Here is a 20,250-nt window from a genome sequence, read left to right as displayed (position 1 = left end):
TTTTAAAAATCAGAACAAATACAGAGCGGAGATGTTTTCTCAAAAGCTTTACCTTGTCAGATTTTCACTTTCTCTTCTTTCTCCAGCATTGGGACTTTGCCACACAGCAGGAATCTGGGAGGGTCTAGGAAGGGAAGGAAATGCTTTGGGACTACCAAAGGAGTGGACAATTAACAAGCTTTCGGATTTGAATTTTGTGTTTTACTCCTCCTTTCTGTTCAAAAGCTGGTGTCAGAAAAAGTGTAAGAATCTCAGACCTACTGTGTTTCCCTGAAAATAAGACCGGGTCTTATATGAAGTTTTGCTCCAAAAGATGCATTAGGGCTTATGTTCAGTGGATGTTATCCTGAAAAATTATGCTAGGATTTATTTTCCGGTTAGGTCTTATTTTTGGAGAAACACGGTTGATCCAGGCCCCAAGCTGCTAGAGAGCAGCCCCCTTTCCCTAACACCATGCCACCGTCCACATGTACATCCACCTTTACCTCCACCCAACTGCAGAAAATGCAAGGGGACAGTGAAGGAAAGAAATGATTTAAAAGTGTCAAAGCACTTTGGAAAATTCCTACATGAATGACCACTTAAGCTAAAAAATAATTGATGTTTTCTAATCATAGTCTGATAATACAGATATATCAAGGACGTACTTTGTAGTTATTAGACCTTTTTCCTGCCTGCTCCACACACTTTACCTGTTTCATTCTAGGCCTGAGAAATAGAATATCAATATAAACTGTCAATATTGATGTGTTTACCTTGACCCTACCTTCTCCCACCACTGATACAGAACAGCAAGTAAGTGACAGCCGCTCTTGGAGCACCTCTATCTCCCAGTAAACAGTGTGTTGGACTATTTTTAGACATGTCTCACATTGAGTTATAGGTGATCCAAAGCTTTCTAAGACCCTACAGTTCAGAATAAAATTGTTCCATTTCAGAATTATTCATTCTCTACTCTGCAGGTATTAGGCAAGCAATCTTGATATCTTTGTTGCTACCAGAGGCATTTTTTTGTTCTTTCAATATTAGCAGCGACGTTTTTGATTTGCTTGTTGACTAGAAGTTTATTGGGGGTGGGTGCGTTATATTCCACTTTACTTCTTGAATGTCAATATGGATGTGATGAATCATCTGCCACTAGCAGACTTCCCAGTTAATGAGCTAGAGCTCACATATCAAAACTGACGATCATGGTCTTGATCAGCAATATCAGGGGATTCTTTGCTGAGTGGAAGAAGAACTCGTTTTTGGTTTTTTTGCTTTTGTTTTTTGTCAAAATTCTCTTAAGAAGCAAGAAAGAGGCTGAAAAGTTTGACCAGGGGAGCTGTGGCCCTGATCATCATTTTAATACTGAAACTGTACATCCAGGTTCCCACTGAGGGAACACAGCATTAGGGTGAAGAGCATGGACTCTGAATTCACAAAGATCTGAGCTTGAATCTGGGCTCTGAAACTCAGTCCCCTCATCTATAAAATAAGGACCACAATAGCACACACCTCACAAGTTTATGATGTGATGATGAAACAATATAATATTTGCAAAGCTCTTGTCGGATGCATAACCTGCTAAATGGTAGCTATGTTTATTATTACTACTGCTGCTGTGTTAACAATTACATTTCACAGTGCTCTTTTCTTCATTCAGGCGAGCCAAGGATGACCCCAAAGATAGAGGATTTGCCAGATCACATAGAAGTAAACAGTGGTAAATTTAACCCTATCTGCAAAGCGTCTGGCAGACCACTACCTGCTAATGAAGAAATGACTCTGGTGAAGCCGGATGGGACAGTGCTCCATGTAAGAGTTGTACTTAATCTGTCCTCCCGACACCACTAGATGCTTTCAGTGTAATAATCACCCACCCAAGGGTAGATTCCACTCAGGGCTTGCATTTTCCTAGGCGAGGGTGTCGTTAGCTTTGACAAAAAGAAGAGGAGAGTTCAGCATAATCCATTTGGTTCTAGATAGACCTGCTTCCACATCTCCAGTTCAGAAACCATGACCCATAGAATCCCTTAGGTCTGAAGGCATTCCTTGGGTCCCTCTACCGCTTCACTTTGTCCTCATTGCTGGTGTTCACCACGGTTAGGGCACTCTCACAGCAGTTCCTCCTTGCTGGAAGGGACTAAGCTACTTTTCCAATACATTTCCCTTCTCTCTCTCCCATCAATTCAAGTGCAACAGAGACAGGAGCCACCTCAAATTTCTCTGTGTCACAAGTGATCCTCAGGAAGTTGGTGTATTTTCTTATCTAAAGATTTAAAAACAGATTTCTTTCAAAGATGACTGAAAATCAGCTTGACGGGAAGGAAGATCCAAGTGACCTCTTGGGGGCAGGATATATAGAATGTGCCATTACCTGTTTTCACACATTAGATGTTCCTGATTCCACTTAAACAACCCATTAGGTAGTAAAACCAACTGACAGCTTCCAAAATCCTGTTGGTCTTTCCATGAGTTAATGGAAGTAACAATTACCATCTGGTGAGGGCCAACCACACCATATCCAACGTCTTACTTAACGTTACCTGTCCCCTTTTTGCAGAAGTGGAAACTTGCTGGGTGAAGTTAAGTAACTAAGTTATTGGACAAAGTGGCAGAGCTGGTATGTGAAGTCAGGTCCGTGTGTCTTCAGAGCCCTGGCTTTTCCTCCAACACCACACTCTGCACCCCTCAAACACTTAGGAAGCCATTTTATCCTCTCAGCCATCTCTGTATTAGACAACAAAAGAGCAAATGTTCCCAGAAGCAGCTGAAAAGAAATTAGACTCCTTGCTTGCAAGTATTTACCCCACACTCTCGAACACATAAATACAACAGCAGGATCCGTGAGGGCGTCAATCCAATATAAACTTTCAGGGCTACTACAATAGGCTTTGGAAATAAGCCAATGATTATACAAGCATTGCATTGAACTTTTAAATCTCTCCTCGAAAGCTACTTATTAAACAATGAGATGGTGTCAGGGTTAAGGGCCTTTGTGTTTATGCCTCCCTAGCAGCTTTTATTTACTTATTCATTCTGTATCTGACCTTTCCAGCCAAAAGACTTTAACCGTACGGATCGTCTCTCAGTGGCTACCTTTACCATCCACCGGATCCTACCTCCTGACTCAGGAGTCTGGGTCTGCAGTGTGAACACGGTGGCCGGGATGGTGGAAGAACCTTTCAACATTTCTGTTAAAGGTAAGCTCTATTTTCCAGATGAAGAGCTTGTATCCTTGATGTGCTGTGTTTATGTATCACTGGGTGCTGTTTCCAGATGGAAGTATCATTTGACCACTAAAATGACTTTTGGATATTTTTCAGGATACTAAGCCTTTCAAAAAATTATATGTACATGAAAGTGGTAAAGAGGGATTAAGTATATGACTTTTGGAGTCACATAACTCTGGGCTTGATTTTTGTCCCTTATAGCTAATAACTTTGTGTGCGGCCCTGAGCAAATGAATTTAACCTCTCTCAGTCTTTCTTTATTGGTAAGTGAAGTTTAGTTTATCTGCCTCTCAGGTATATTGGGAAGATTTGCTACATATATAAAACACTTGGAATTGTGTCTGGTACCATATGTCTAGTCGTGTTTATATTTCATAAGAAGTCTAGCTTCATCATTGTGACTTCCTATTCATTATTGCAGAGAATGATTTGGAGAATCTTTATTTTGAGAATTACTCACTTATTATAAAGCCCAGGCTATGCTCTAATTAACATGAGTGATTTTATTCACATATTCAGTGTTGTGAGTATTCCTCTTGCTGTGAATGAGAATTTCAAAATTCAAATTAATTTAAGTGGTTGAATGGACATTTGTGGCTTGAGGAGAAGAAATGAAGTGGACGCATATCCAAGTAAGCTTGAGTGGTGTACATAGATACAACAAGGAATTTTAAATTTGGAAGTTCCTTATGAATCCATTTAGACAAAAATATGTACCTAACGTAATATATACCTAACAGCTCTCTGATATATATTCTTGTAAAGGCCCTGGGCTCAGTACCTCACATACTTCATCTTATTTACTCTTCATAAGAACCTTGTGTAATAGATGTTGTTATCTCCACTTTAGTAGTCAGTAAACAGGTTCATAGGGTTTAGTTAACTTGTCTAAGGTAGTACATCTGGTAAGCAGCAAATCTTAGTTTTGAACTTGGATCTCTTGATTCCAAACCCTGCACCATCTCTCCTAGACCATTTTGCTTTCCTAGTCTCTTGTATTGCAGATGAGGAAGCAAGTTGACAAAGTTGATTTATATTTGATGTGCTTCATTACATGATTAGGAATCTTTTGGAGAAATTTAAGAGATAATTTCTATAAATGAACTGAATATAAATACCCACCACATAATCTTTTTTAAAAAGGTCAATCACAACAGTAACACAAATAGAGACTCAAAGATTTGGATCTCTGCCCTGGGAATCCACGTAAACCACCTCAGAATCCTTAATATTTTTTGGATTACTGGGAAAAAGTCCCAGATTTGTTTTATTCAGGACATTTACTTAATGAAAATAATTTTTTATATCTCACATGTTCTTGGAAGAAAGGAAATGATATTCAGACAAGGCAAATTATCTTATTTTTAAGCTTCTTGGCATGTTTTCTATCTGTGGAAAATTAATAATAATAAGTAGAAAAGCAAATCATGTTGCTAAGATTCAAGAGAGTAACCGGCTCTAATTTTTATTTTTTTAACGAAAGACATAGCGTATAATATTAGTGCATAGACACACTTTTAGTTCTAAGTTACTGATGTCTCTTCACTGTTGTATTGATTTATATCATAAAATGGAAATTAACAGCAGTAAGTTAATCAGTGTCTTTAATCATAATATGAAAAAAATAGATACTAGGCTTTATTACTGGAGTATAATTGGTACAACCACTTTGGATAACTGACAATATATACTAAAGCTAACCATATGCCCACCCTATGACCTAGCAATTTTACTCTGAGGTATATGCTCAAAGGAAATGGGTTCATGTGTTTAAAAAAGACATCTTCAAGGGTGTTCAGAGCAGTTTTATTCATAATAGCCCCAAACCAAAATTAACCCGAATGTCCATCAACATTAGAAGGGAGAAATACATTGTGGTACATTCCCATGTAAGAGTTGGCTAGGGCTGCCGTCGTAAGTACCGCAGACTGCGGGGATTAAACAACAGAAATTGATTTTCTCAGTTCTGGAGGCTGGAAGTCTGAGAACAAAGTGCCTGTAGAATTGGTTTCTTCTGAGGGCTCATTCTTTGGCTTGTAGATAGTCTTCTCCTTCTGTATTCATATGGTCTTACCTCTATACGTGTGTATCCTCATTTAATCTTATGAGGACAGCAGTCATATTGGATCAGCAATGCATCCAATGACCTCATTTTAACTTAGCTACCTCTTTAAAGACCCTGTCCCTAAATACAGTCACATTCTGAAGTATTGGGGGTTAAGACCTCAACATATGAATTTTTGAGAAACACAATGCAGCCATGACATCATACAGTGAAATATTAAACAGCAATAAAAGAAGGATGTATTCCTGCCACACTGTGGATGAATCTCATAGACATAATAATGAGCAAAATAAAGTTCACGCTGTATGATTCCATTTATATAAAGTTAAAGAATAGGCAAAACTAACCTATAGTGGCAGGAGTCAGGATTGTAGTTCCCGATTGACTGGGAAGTGACACAAGGGTGTCTGGTACTTTCTGGGGTGTGGGAGATGTTCTCTATCTCAATCTGGGGGGCGGTTATGTGAGTATGTACATAGGGAAAGTCTCTTGAACTAAATACACTTAAAATTTTTGCTCTTGACAATGAATGTTTCTATAATGATTAAAAGACCGAAAAACAAAATTATAAATTACTAAGAGGAAGGTGTTGGAGCTATTTTTTTTTACCCTTGTAAAAGTATCTCTTTTACAAGAGACTGGAATTAATGGCTATATAAAATATGCATTTTGATGTTTCAAACAAACAAGTGGTCTTATGTGATCATACAAGGGAAGCATGACTTAATGAATGAATTTTCTCACTCTTTCCAAATGCCTTCATCCGACACTGATCTAGGTAAAATGTGTGTCCAGACTTCCCTAACCTAACACTGCCTCCAGTCGGAATACTGCTTGATCAGGCTTTTCCCTGGCTTTATCATCCTCACCTTGGACAACTTCCTCCTCAGTTTTCCTATAGTCAGTCAATAGACTTTCCTAAAGACGTATGTGCTAGGCATTGGGAATACAGCAACTAACAACATGAGGAGAAAAGAAAAAAAAAAAGCTCTTCTGTCATAGAGCTTTTGTTCCCATAGGGAAATAAACAATGAACAAATAAGTAAGGGAAATGTATAGTTTGCTAAAAAGCTAAGTGCCATGAAGAAAACAAAAATGGGTGTAAAGACTGCTGGGGCAGGGCTGAAGGGGTGACTGTGATTTTAAATGGAATTGTCAGGCTTCCCTAAGAAGATGATATGTGAACAAAGACAAAGGCAATTTTTACGGATGGTGAGTCAAAACATTGAGACAGAGAGATAAAGTAAAAGTACTGAACATTGTAATGTCCCCTGAAATCTGGAAGATTCTACATTACATAATATATACTCTTGCAGAGGAAAAAAACCCAATAGTTACGCATTTCTAAGAAGGTCAGGCTAATGGAGCTCACTGTGGACAAATTCAGTTGAGAAACATTTATTTAGCACCTGGTGAACAAACTTACTTGTTCTTTGCCTAATGGAGTTTAGAGCTCACTGCAGTGTTTTGCAAACTTTTTATCATTACCGTCCCATTAAGGAGCCCTTTTAAAAATTGTATCCCAAAACTCTCCTCCCATCACCATAAAATGCTATTAATAATATCATTGCTGTACTGTATATACATTTATGTACTGTGGCTCTTTGGAAGGCTACAAACCGTTGTAATCGCTAAGATTTTTTTCATCCCCCAAGAACCAATTTTCACCTCCTTGGTAGTGCTGTTGTGCCCACTGAGAATACATGGTCTTTGAAATGAGGAGATTATTCTGGATTATCCAGAGGGATCCACTCTAATCACATGAGTCATTAAAAGACAGAGAACTTTTCTGGCTCAGAATGATATGTTACAGTAGAAGAAGGTCAGAGAGATGCGACTTGTTGACTTTGAAGATGGAGGAGGGGGCCCTGAGCCAAGAAATGCAGGCGGTGTCTAGATGCTGGAAAGAACACAGAAAGAGATTCTCCCTAGAGCCTCCAGCAAGGCACACAGCCCTGCTAACACCTTGTTGTTAGCCTGGTGAGATACACGTCTGACTTCTGACCGTCAGAACTGCGTGATAATAAGTTTGTGTCGTTTTAAACCAAAGAGAGAGAGGGAATGGAGAGAGAATACCTAATTTAGCAGGAAGACCGATATCAAATAATCACCCAAAGTCACAAAGACTAATAAAGTCTGAAAATGACAATGAAGGAAAAGTATAAGTTCTGTGGAAGTGTACGACCCACAAGCTTAACTGAGGTCCTAGGAGCCCCCGTGAAGAAGTCACATCAAAAGGTGAGAACAGAGTGATGGGTAAGAGTTAAAGGGAGAATAGCGGGAGGTGGAGCATTCCTTTCAGGAGAAGAACATCTACAAAGGACCTGAGACAGAAAGGAGCTTGGTGAGTTGCTAGCTGGATGAACTGAAAGGAAGTCAGTAGGACTGCAGGGTCTGGGAGAGGGAAGAGGAGGTTGGAGAGGAGGCAGGGGCTCTGCTTCCTGTGCAAGGCCTGGCAGGTCACGGTACAAATTTCAGATTTTATTCTAAATGTAATGGGAATCCATTAAAAGGTCTTGAGCAGAGGCGTGTTCATATTTTAAGGAAGCACTTTGACTGTGGCTAACAGGTTGGAGGGTCAAGAACTAGGCGGTGAGATCACCGACTGGGTGCCCGCATTGAATCTGAGCAGAGAACGTTAAGAGGAAATACAAAGACACTCGTACTCTCCCCTCACCTAAGAACAGTGATAAAACCCCAGACTCTAGGAACTAATCTGATGGGTGAAATTTTGTTTAGTTCTTCCCAAGCCCCTGAATGCCCCAAACGTGATTGACACTGGACATAACTTTGCTGTCATCAACATCAGCTCTGAGCCTTACTTTGGGGATGGACCAATCAAATCCAAGAAGCTTCTGTACAAACCTGTTAATCACTATGAGGCGTGGCGGCATATCCAAGGTAAGGTTTGGATAAGAAGGGCTCCAGCTGGAGATGTGGCACCAGGAAAAACATTTTCCCCCAAATATAGGAATCCCTTCTCCTTGTCTCAACGTTCTACCCCATGCTGGTGGTTGGAGCAGAGGGTTTCATTTCAGAGTATTGAAGATAGAATGTGCAGCCCTCTGAGTTCCGGGGCACCCTTCCTGAAAGGTGTACTATGGGTACAGAGTTACTCTCTGTATCAGTATTTCCTTTCTGGGCTCCACTGGCTCTCCAGTCCTGTTTTTAGTTGCTCTGTCTTGCTTGCTCATGGTGAAAGATACGTGTTTATGCCATAAATACAGCAAGTCCAGGGACAAAGAGATCAAATATGCTTAAATCTGACGGGTGATTGTTGCTATATTGAGTTGTGTAGTCTTTTTCTCAATTGCATCTTGCCCTCTCCAGAAGGCTTCTAACCCACAGAGATTTTGAGAGCAATTTGGACCCGAAAAGTTCAGGTTGTGGCAGACTGGACTGGAGTGGAGAGAGAAGGGAGGAGTGTGGGTAGAGAGCGATAGACCCCTCCCCAAACTTCCTGAAAGAAAAAAAATAATTCAACAAAATGGGATAAAATGTCAAAAGTTCGTGAAAACAGTTGAATGAATTCATTAATTTGTTAAAGTTATTTTGAAACACAAATTACAGTTCTGTTTGTTGCATGCTGATGTAAAATCACAATTTTGAAAGAGACAACTGAGCATTCTCAATGGACAGTGCTGCTTTAATTGTGCCATCTTGGTAGAGAGACCTGCCACTATCACGCTTGTAAGCAACGCACATCCTTCCACTCATGCTTTACCCTCACTCTTCCCGTGATTTTCTGTAAAGGACCCTCTACACATTGTATGTAGATAATTAAGGAAGTTTTTAAAAGGAGAAGAAAAGGAGGGTTTGGGGCTTAATAACACTAGCTGATCTGGGTATGTTGAATAAGGTCATGGTATTATTATTGACCTCTTCACATTCTATTGTAGACTCAGCCAAAATTCAGAATTCCAGTGACGTAAGGCTGACTTGCTGGATTGCTGTTTCCAGTATCAGTGGCTAGCTAGGTCTTAATAAAAAGCAGCTTTTTTCATATGGTAGTAAAAATCCATCTTCTCCTTTTTACAAGTAGACAGCCCACTTTTTTCTTAGCGACTGGGAATTTATCATATGGTAAGGCAAAAATCCACCTTTGCAAGATCCCTGGAGAAACAGAGGCTGGCTAAAGCCAATAGCTAAGGAAAAAAGCAGCATATACCATGTTTTAATGGGATCTATTTTCAGGTACCTTCATTTGGTATGACTGTTAGAAATCCTTTATCCTGTCATTGTAAGCAAACCCTCAGAGTCTCTTTTCTTGATAGCTTGATTGCAATCACTGTATGCACTTGAAAACAGTAGCAGTTAAATTATTTTATATTATTCTAATTGAGATTTTCCCCCTAAATCAAATTGGTATTCCATACAGTTGAAGATTTGTGAATTTACTCTACAAATGAAAAGACTAGAGTAGAAATGATTAAGTGGCACAGATATACTTGTATTCATGTGTATACGGTAACCTGGGAGCTTCTCTTCAATAGCCTTATTTCCATTATATTAGGAATGGGGAGGCCCTGAAGATGGAGTTGCCTCTCTGTTTCACTAAGACATTGTATTTTTAAAAACCAAACATTAGCTCATACCACAATAACAACATTCCAATTTAAAGAATTGTCAAAGAATGCCAACTTAAGTTTCCTGGACTTTCCCTCTTCTCAGTGACAAATGAGATTGTTACACTCAACTATTTGGAACCTCGCACAGAATATGAACTCTGCGTGCAGCTGGTCCGGCGTGGAGAGGGCGGGGAAGGGCACCCTGGACCCGTGAGACGGTTCACAACAGCTTCTATCGGTCAGTGGAAGCAAACAGCATTTATTCCAGTGCTGGGTGGGAGGGGGAGGAAGGGGAAAGAGGAAGGAAGACCAGGAAGGGTGGTGGTGGGTGAGTGGGTGGGTGGGGATGGAGGTGGAAGGAGTTCGCTTTTGAATGGGTGGGAAAGTGACAGGAAGGGTAGCAGCTTGGAGCCAAACCACTCCTTTATTTGGGCTGCACTCCTGGTCTATCTCCCTGGGGAAGGGTCTGTGGCAATCCACGGAGACAGAGAAGGAAGCAGATGAGCCTTCAGGAAAGCAGGGACATCCCTTAGGAGTTAGATTTACTTAATAGCAACCGCGCTGAACCCTGGCTCCCGAGTTTTACCACCACTTCCTGTTTCCATCTTAAGCCCAGGCTCTTGCCACATACATACCTCAGAGATCCCAGTTTATTTATTTTTAAAAATAATTCCTAATTTTTCAAAGTAATTCATGCACATAGTTAAAACATCAAATGGAATGAAAGGCTTTTATCTAAAGAACAGCCGTTCCTCACGCCACCTTTCCACCTCCCACTCCGGCTTCTTATAGGCAGCCACTTTTATCTCCTTAAGCTGTTTTTTATACCTTCGTGTTTCTAAATCAATGGTTCTCAGACATTAGCGTCTGTCAGAATCACCTGGAGAGCTTGTTAAGACAGATTTCTGGGCCCCACCGCAGTTTCTGAGTCCATAGGCTTGAGACAGGGGTGGGGCTCAAGAATTTGCATTTCTAAAAAGTTTGCAAGTGATGCTTGGTGCTGCTGGTCCTGGGTCCACAGTCTGAGGGATATGTGTAGCAATATTTCTCCCTTGATCAGTGTTAGTCACTAGCTATTGGCCTTCTATCGTGTTAATTGAGGAGCCCTTAATATTTGTGAAGTTTCCTTGACGCTAACTGGGGCTCTAGCTTTCTGCTGCCCAGGTACTCTCCTCTGAGATATTGGAGTGATCCCTTGTGAAGTTCTCTTTTCTAGGGCTTACCGTGTATAATCATCTGTTACTGTCTCCTGGTCAGCACTTCATAGTTTCAAGTTCACATATATTTAATTCATATCCCTGTAAAGGCTAAGAATGATCATCTTCCCCATTTAATAGATTGAAAAGTGGAGTTTGAGAGTGGTTAATAACCTGCCCAGGGAGGTGTCTCTGATGCATCAACATGTTAGATCTCCGGACTTACCATCCTTTGTTTCCCCAATTATTATTGTTTTTACCTAGGAACTCAAAGGCGCCATTCCTTTGTCCCAATTGATAAGTTTTCCTACTTTTTTAGTCCTTTACTACAGGGAGAGGATATGGTGTGATTTAGTGAGAAACTGGGAAGAACATCTAGCTCTCCTGTAGGGGCTGTGCATCCCTAACCAAGTTTCCTGGCTCCACACACCCCACCTAGTTTTCACTTCACCAGCAGCATCTTTAAAGAAGCAAATAGAACTCAAACGTTATTCTGGAGCTTATAGAACCATTGCACAAGTAAGAAACGGTTTCCTGGGAACCTGCCAGGTAGTTAATACATACTTACATACATACATACATACATACATACATACGTACATACATACATACATACACAAAACCAGAAACTCTATATAAATTATATGATAAAGGAATCTCAGTGGTTTTGATCAAAGAGGTCCCTGATATGTGGTCAGGTTGTTGCTAAAAGGCAAATGGTCGTTAATTCTCTCTCAAGCCAGTGTTGACGAATCAAAAGGGGAAGGTCATAATCTGACTCAGATGGAAAGTATTTATGGAACACAACATAAAACACTTCACAGGCCCACACTGTACTGTCTTCAGCCCTCAGAATATGTTCCAGCCAGGATGTATTTAGAGATCTCTCGGAATATTTCAAAGTGGTTTTCAAGGGTGGGTGGGTAGAAAATTCTCGAAGGCTCTTCTTTTCCCATCATTTGAATTTTGCTGATTTTTTTTTTTAATTCATCTGGCAGTGGCACTATTTATAATTGTGTTGACTGAGTGGTGAAGGCCAGGGAGGCCAGGAGGGGAGGCAAGAGAGCACATGCTGAATGTGTGGCAGAAAGAGGGCAGGTGCGGGGTGGGGGATGGTGGAGGGGAGGGTGAGTCATGTCCCTGAGGGAATGGAAAAAGGGAAATGGCCATTTATTGAGTTACTTCTCTGTACCAGGTGTAGACTTCGAAGGTTTACATGTAGACTCCAAGACTCCAAGACTTCTGTTCTGCTTTGTCATTGCAAGCCTGCCTAACCACTCTAGGTGGCTTATTTTGGAACTTAAACTTTAGAGATGAGCAAGAAGACTTGACGTCACCTCTTTCAATTTGCAAAGGTTCTAGAGAAAGGATCACTAAGACCTTTAGCATCACGCCAGGCAAACTGTAGGACCTGCTAGCTGATTCTCCCTAGTCTAAGAGCAGTCAGAGCTGGCGGTCAGGGTCACACTCTCTGTGGATGGAAATAGACTCCGTCCTCTTGCTTCTAACCAAGAGTTAGAGCATGTTTCTCAACTTTTTTTTTTTTTTTAATTTTTAAAATTGTCACACCCCAACAACCTCTTTAGATCATTTTGCCCTTAGGAAAAAATGTCAATTTTGTCCTAATGTCTCCCCTGCCATGAATTTTAATACAACAATTCTGTTTATGTATTGTGGTCCTTCATAAACCATTGTAATATCTAAAATTTTCTCCCACCCAAGGAACCAAGTTTTGCCTCCTTAGGGGCAATAATGTCCCCACTGTGAATGTATGAGTTAAAGGATCCTTATCCTATGTTTTGAATACACTTTATATCTGGAATTTAAAAATCAGTTTATTCTTATTAACTGAAAACACACAGATTCCTCCTCTGTCCATTGACACAAGATAAGACATCTTAGGAAGAAAAGAAGACAAGGAGGTCATGATAATAGAGCATGTGACACTTTCAAAGCATTTTCACATCCGTTATCTCATTTATTCCTCCTGAGGATGGAAGATGGGTATTTTTATTTTGTGTTACATGTGAACTTGGAGAGGCTGTGAATTCTCCCAAGGTCACAAAACTGAAGTGGCATGCTCCTGTCTCTCTGATTTCAAAACCCCTATTGTTTCCATCCTGTTACCTGTCTGGTAGCCTAGGTTCTTGTGGGTAGTTACGGCCAGGCAGCATGTGGTAGGAACTCATACCTTGATGTGATCAGAGCAGGGCTAGGCCTGGCCCTGCCACCACAGCTGTCTGAAATTCTCTTTGCTAAGGGGAAGTAATCCCCAAATTGCTTTAAAATGTGTTACTCAAAATGGTAAGAGAAACAATAAACATTCATTTACCTACAATCCCACAACCTTGGCAAATGCACTGTTTTCATTTTTATCAGTTTCCTTCCTATTTTTCACCAGTTGTAGACATGATTTTTACCGATCAGAATTTTTTTCTCATGTATTACAAATATTTTTATTGGGCTCCCATAGTTTCCCCAGTTAATCTATTTTAAGCCCTTGGATGGATATATCATAATTAATTGCAGCATTTCCCTTATTTGGTCATTTAGGTTTCTTCTAGTTGTTTGCTATTATAAATAAAGTAATAAACATCTTCATGCACATAGGTTTTTCTCTTCCTTTGGATTATTTCTTCAGAATAAATCCTTGATAGTTAGATTATAGGACCAAAGTATATGTAATTTCTAGGGCTCTTGAAAAATATTCCCAAATTGTTCTCCAAAGGGGTTGTATTCCTGTATTATAATTAGTCAAACTACCTATTAGGTTTATTTTAAAAGTTTTCTGTTTTGGTAGGAAAAAAGTATTACGTGGCTTCCAGTTTGTGTATCTTTGAGAGCATGTGATGTTGTATATTATTCTAGAAACCAAGGGTATTCTGTAAAGCTGTCCTTTGGGGCTGTTTGTTACCTTCACCCTGTGCCAAAATCATGATCTTTCTGGTTTCCCCTAGGTCTGCCTCCTCCAAGAGGTCTCAATCTCCTACCAAAAAGCCAGACCACTCTAAATTTGACCTGGCAACCGATATTTCCAAGCTCAGAAGATGACTTTTACGTTGAAGTTGAGAGGAGGTCTGTGCAAATGAATAGTGATCAGCAGAATATTAAAGTGCCAGGCAACTTGACATCAGTGCTACTGAACAACTTACACCCAAGAGAGCAGTACATAGTTCGAGCCAGAGTCAACACCAAGGCGCAGGGGGAATGGAGTGAAGACCTCACCGCGTGGACCCTTAGTGACAGTAAGTGTTTCCTGCTGTCCCAGCCTCACCTGATTGACATTTCACTATTGCCATTTGGACCTAGTAGCTACTGTCACTTCCGCACTGTTTCTTAGAAATCATAAAAGGTACTTGGCTGTGAATGGAGGCTGATCAGAGCCCCACCCCAAAACACTAAATCATTTTAATAAACTGCACGCTCCGTGTAAGTGGGTTTGTAATAATTCAGGCAGGACTGTGCTAAAATTTACCTTTCCTTGGTCTGGAGTTTTGCATTAATTAATATGAATAAGGTTTTCCAGGGCATGTTTACTCTGTTATAGGGCAGTTTTCAGGATTGTCATGTATTTGTACATACATAGATGTCAACTAGTTATAGATGTGTCTTTCCTAAAAGCTAAATAATTTTGCTTGAAAAATAGTCTTTTTCAAAAGGATCAAATATATGGTGATAGAAGGAGAACTGACTCCGGGTGGTGAACACACAATGTGATATATAGATGATGTATCACAGAATTGTACACCTGAAACCTATGTAACTTTACTAACAACTGTCACCCCAATACACTTTAATTAAAAAAAAATTTTTCTTAACAGACAATTCGTGGCGCTACCATAGGTACTTGAGAGTAATAGCACCACTTTTCTTTCAAAATATTGTGCAATTCAAGCTTTTCTTCGTTTCAGATTGGTCATTTAACATTAGCTGGAACTTCTTGGGTTTCTTTGTAGTGTTGAAAGTTTTCTCAGTATTAAGCAGAGAGTTCCATTTTGATTCCAGGCTTTAGAAGGGTGCCTGTGCATTTGGAGCCCTTGGAAAGACGAGATATTCCTCGGCCAGACCAACTACCTCTTAAGTCAGGATCATGTGGTGCATTACCCACCCCCGAAGTCTTAGGCTCTGTTCTGTATCTGGGTCTCTTCTTATATTTGTTATATACTAATGAAGTATATTTGTGGTTTTTTGTTTTTGTTCTTTTGTTTTTTTTGTTTGTTTTTGTTGTTTTTTTTTTTTTTTTCCTAATCAACAGTCTTTATAGAACTAAAATTGCTAAACAAAGCTGACATGTTAGGCAGCAGTTATAAACTGCTTGGCACGGTATTTCCATTGCAAAAAGAAATTATTTAAGAACCAAGACACAGAAATGAAGAGGTCCACATATGGATTCACGACCTTATTTGTAGGTTATCAGATCAACTTATATACATTCCAGAAACAAAAAACAAAACGTTATGAGGAAATAGGTATTTTTTTTTAAAAAATCAAGATGGAAAACCCACACTGGAAGAAAAACCATTGAGTAAATCCAGCAGAAAAAGCATATATAAATTCTTGCACCTGAAACACAAATATTTCTATGACACTCTGACACTTGCTAATACTTGGCTTCTTTGATCAGAGCCTGGGCTATTATAAACCAATGGAGTTGTGCCCAATATCTTCGCTCTGAAAAGCCAGTAGAGGACACGGTTTAGTTTTCATCCACTAAAACAGGAAACATAATTCTCTACAATTCTCTAGAATTGCTATTCCTAACATCCAAGCATTTGGGGGATCTTCTCTAAAAATTCCATGTAATGATGGAGAGGAAAGGGATGAAGGAGAAGAAAGAGACAAAGAAAAGTGTGTGCACTGATTTTAATGGTTCATCTGTCATTTCCTTTTTCTCCACAAGGAACTTTAGGTACTGGCAATTGTATTTATATGGTACACTGCAGGACAATAATTCTACTGGGAGCTAGATTTTGAGCTAAATCTCAGAAGAAACTTGTCTACCAGAACTCTCACAAACCTATAAGCAAACCTATAGGCAGTAGGCAGGTAGGAGAGAGAACCAAATTATAAATCCATCTCAGGTTCTAATTCTGACACTAATACTCCATAACTTCATGATCTTGACTTTATCACTTAAGGAAAACTAAAGATTAGAGAAGTCTATAAAATGTTGAATTGTATTATCTCTGTTCCAAACCATGTTTAAGGATTTAATAAAGTATATTTGTTGATATACTTTTCCCATTTGCTTGATTGTCTTTTTTACTGATTTGTTAAAATTGTTCATATAACTTGGATACTAACCTTGTCATATACATTGCAAAGATATTCTCCTAATCTCTTTATTTTCACCGTGTTTGTGGTGTTTTTTTACCCTATACACAGGTTACATTTTGATGTAATCACACATGTCGATATTTGTCTTTGTGATTTCTATTTTTTGTATTTTGGAGTTATTCCTTACCCTAAGGTTATAAATATAGTCTTTATATATTTTTTCCAGTAGTTCTAGTATTTTGTTTTAGCATTATTAGGTCTTTAAGATATAGGGATGTTATTTTGGGATATAGCATAAATATTTTCATCTTTTACATTTATTCACATATGACAAGCCAGGGGTCCTAATGCCATATGTTGAATTGTCCCCCTAGTGACTTGTGATGCCTTCTGTATCCTATGCCAAGTTCTCATATTGGTTTTGCATCTATTTCTGAGCACTCTGTTCTCTTCCACTGATCTGCGCGTTTGTTCCTGTACCATTTCCAACCTGTTTAAATTACTATAAATTTATTAAGTGTTTTGATAACAGTAGGTGAATCATTTTCTTTTTCAGTTAGATGTTCATGCACTATTCTATATAAATGTTACCCTCATTAGAATTATATATTATCAAATCACATCATTAGTACCATATTTATAGGCTTAAACGCAAACTAGCTAGTAGTCACTGGAGGAGGACTTGCCTTAGGAGGTTGTATGGAATTTGATGGGGTGGGGGTGGAATTATGCTGCTGGTGGTGGTAGAGATGCTGAGATTGGCAGGGTGGGAGCCGGTCCCTACAGAGTCAGGAAATTAGGGAAAGGAGGATGTGGATGAGATCATTTCAGTTTTAACTGATATGTGTGTTAAGATGCTGTGTTGTCAGTGGCCGATCTTGCATATAGATTGTTCAGAAGTAAAATTAATGCTTCTAGTTCAAAGTTTATGTTGGTGCTCAGCCTAGCCATTCCATCTGGACCAAGTGTAAGGAGTGAAATGAATTAGATTTGGCATATGGTTCCAAACATATGTAAAATATATATATATATGTTTGTGTAATGTGTTCCTGTATATGTATATGGAGATTATTGCATTTGACACAATGATTTCATGAGGAAAGTACAGCAGGAATTAGCATCACAGTTAACAGGTGAAGAACCTGAGGCACAGAGGAGAGTAAGTAACTTAACCAAACTGATACAGCTAATAAGTCATCATGGGGTTAGGATCCTAACTCACATTTCAGTTCTATATTTTGTTTGTTTATTTTTGCTAAACCATGCACCCATTTGTCTCTTTGGATGGGCAACCAACTTCTTCAAAGCAAGGTTGGTTCTTGCAGAAGTTTCTTCAGTAGTTATATCCCACTTCTAAATCATTTACAATCTGATTAGCATTTCCGAAAGTGTTTTAGAGTCTACTTTAGAGTCATTCGGGAAGCTGCTAAAATGTAGATTGTTGGGTCCTGACGCACTAAATCTAAATCAGAGGTCCACAAAGGTAGCCCAAAAGGTGACTTCCTTCAGGCATCAAATGGGTCAATTGATACATGCAAATTTATGATTTTTAGTTGTAACCAAAATTATATTCATTACTCTTCCCACAGGTGTTTGAAAGGTACTGCTTCTTTTGTGACAGGCTTAGAATACCACTGGTCTATGAAGTAGAATTTTTTTTGAGGCACAACTATACAAATACTAGATATGTGTTCGTAGTAATCTGAAAATATTAATATTCCCAATACTCTGTAATCTCCCTATGGGGGGAAAAATGGTGACTTTATACTATTGTAAAGTTATACAAAAAGCTTGGTACTTGATGCAAAGGAGTTATGACAGACTGTTGATTAATTAATTGTGAGTTTGTATCATTTATCACCTGTTAGACAGAGAAAGTGACAACCAGAATTGGAAGGCTCACAATCCAATACCTGACTCTCATAGATTACCACAGATACTTAAGAGTATGATATGGAGAATCAACATCAGAGAAAGAGGAAATTTAGAATGAGAAAGAATCTCAGAGAATATAGAATGGAAAGAATGTACATTACGACATTTCTTGAAGGTTCTATAAGCAGTAACTTTCATAGGGAGGAAAAGGGCCTGGGTCAATCCTTGCTTGCTGGGACCAGTGCAAGTCCCTAACGTTTCTAAAGTCTCAGTTTTCTCATTGCTAAAATTTGGATAATTAAAAATCTCAGCATTGTTTGCCTCCTTGACTGTGTGGTTATAAAGGTCCAGAGAGAGAGAGAGCCTGCATATGGAAACACCTTGTAAACAGCCTAGCAAATGTTAGGTACAGGTAATATCAAAGGCGAGAACTTGGAGCCATTCTTTCTTTGAGTAAAAATATTTTAGGCATTCTAGAATTACAAAGTTCCCTCTGGCCTGTGCCTTTTATCAGAAAGGAGTTTGAGAGTGCAAGGACGATTCTGTGCGTGTCATCTTCACATCTGGAAAACCTCACAGCATCTCTCTCTCATCCTACTTGTGCCCCTCAGTGGAATGTTATCTCTCTTTTTCCAAATCCCTGTATCACTTTGTCTACTAAAAGCTTAACACATTGTCTTACATATACACTGACTTGCGATTCCTCCACAAACGCATTTAGGGCAAGGGCAGGCCACATGGGACAGTGGCTAATAGTATAAACTATGGAGTCAAATTGCCTATGGAGTTGAATCCTATCTCTTTTACTTAATAGCTGTGTGACCTTGGCCAAGTCACTTCACATTCTGGGCCTCAATAGTTATAGTAAGATTGTTATGAAGATGAAATGAGTTACTATGCGGAAGGGCTTATATAAATGTCATTGCTCATAATCTTTCTGTTCTCCCCAGCATCAAGAACAGTGTAATATAGGTTTTTGGAGTAACAGAATTTCTGAGGCCTTAATTTCGTGTAAGGAGGACAAATATGTGATATATGTGTTGCCATTGTCCCAGCTTGTGCCTCTCTGTGGAGTCTGCATGGAGTCCACTGCCAATTGTTTGGAATTGCCGTCTGAGAAAATACCTATTAGCCATCCATGGTTCATGAGTCAACATTAACTGTCTCTTAAAAGCCTAACAGATGATAGTATAATAACCTAAGAGATGATAGAATATCTTCAGTGAACTGTTACTATTTTTTTTAACTTCTAGTTCTCCCTCCTCAACCCGAAAACATCAAGATTTTCAACATCACAGATTCCTCAGCTGTGATCTCTTGGACGATCTTGGACGGTTATTCCATTTCTTCTATTATCATCCGTTACAAGGTTCAGGGCAAGAGTGAAGACCAGCACATTGATGTGAAAATCAAGAATGTCACCATCACCCAGTATCAGCTCAAGGGCCTGGAGCCCCAAACAATGTACCAGGTGGAAATTTTTGCAGAGAACAACATAGGGTCAAGCAACCCAGCTTTTTCTCATGAACTGATGACTCTCTCCGAGTCTCAAGGTTGGTAGAGCAGACAGAGATTTACATAAGATGATTTCTGAAGAGTATCAGAAAAGCCCCACTGGCTTAAGATATTTACCCCATATTTGTGTCATGGGACATAACTCATTTGTCCTCATAGGCTTCACCATCTCTAGATAGGTCCTTAAAAATGAAAATCCCCTTGGGAAGGATACCCTGTGGCTCTATTTTCTAATATTAAACCTTAGACTAAGTTAGCCTACCAGCTACTCCCACCCACAGTCCAGCAATCGAAACTCTGAGGAATATGAATTTGATTCTGTGGAGAAAAGAACGTGGAACCTGCTTAGGAGAGTCAGGCCTGCTCAGTGCTTCAGCGGGGGGCTCCAGGAACCACACTCCATTCTCTCTCCAAATTAACCCCTCTTTTAGTTTCGATGGCACTATGCTATTCTCAGTTTTCTTCTCCTTTTTGGATGTAGGTTATTATGTCTGCACGTCCACTGCTAGCTCCCACTGCAGAGAGAGTAAGCTCTTGGA

The 20,250-nt window shown here is 39.4% G+C and overlaps 1 protein-coding gene across 3 annotated transcripts in view; it reads left to right on the top strand.

Moving 5' to 3' along the window:
* TEK (TEK receptor tyrosine kinase) overlaps positions 1-20,250 on the top strand; it is a 99,738-nt gene that overhangs the window by 61,138 nt on the left and 18,350 nt on the right. For 2 of the 3 annotated variants that reach the window (XM_033123677.1, XM_033123676.1), the window contains exons 8-13: positions 1,646-1,797; positions 3,041-3,185; positions 8,020-8,181; positions 9,952-10,086; positions 14,002-14,289; positions 19,450-19,749. In XM_033123677.1, coding sequence (XP_032979568.1) covers positions 1,646-1,797; positions 3,041-3,185; positions 8,020-8,181; positions 9,952-10,086; positions 14,002-14,289; positions 19,450-19,749 — 1,182 coding nt within the window. The remainder of the gene's footprint in view (positions 1-1,645; positions 1,798-3,040; positions 3,186-8,019; positions 8,182-9,951; positions 10,087-14,001; positions 14,290-19,449; positions 19,750-20,250) is intronic. The other variant, XM_033123678.1, reaches the window with a different exon arrangement.

This window comes from Rhinolophus ferrumequinum, chromosome 12, assembly GCF_004115265.2.
Source record: "Rhinolophus ferrumequinum isolate MPI-CBG mRhiFer1 chromosome 12, mRhiFer1_v1.p, whole genome shotgun sequence".
Taxonomy (NCBI): domain Eukaryota; kingdom Metazoa; phylum Chordata; class Mammalia; order Chiroptera; family Rhinolophidae; genus Rhinolophus; species Rhinolophus ferrumequinum.
Note: the sequence above shows the minus strand (reverse complement) of the source record. Positions and strands in the feature narration are given on the sequence as shown.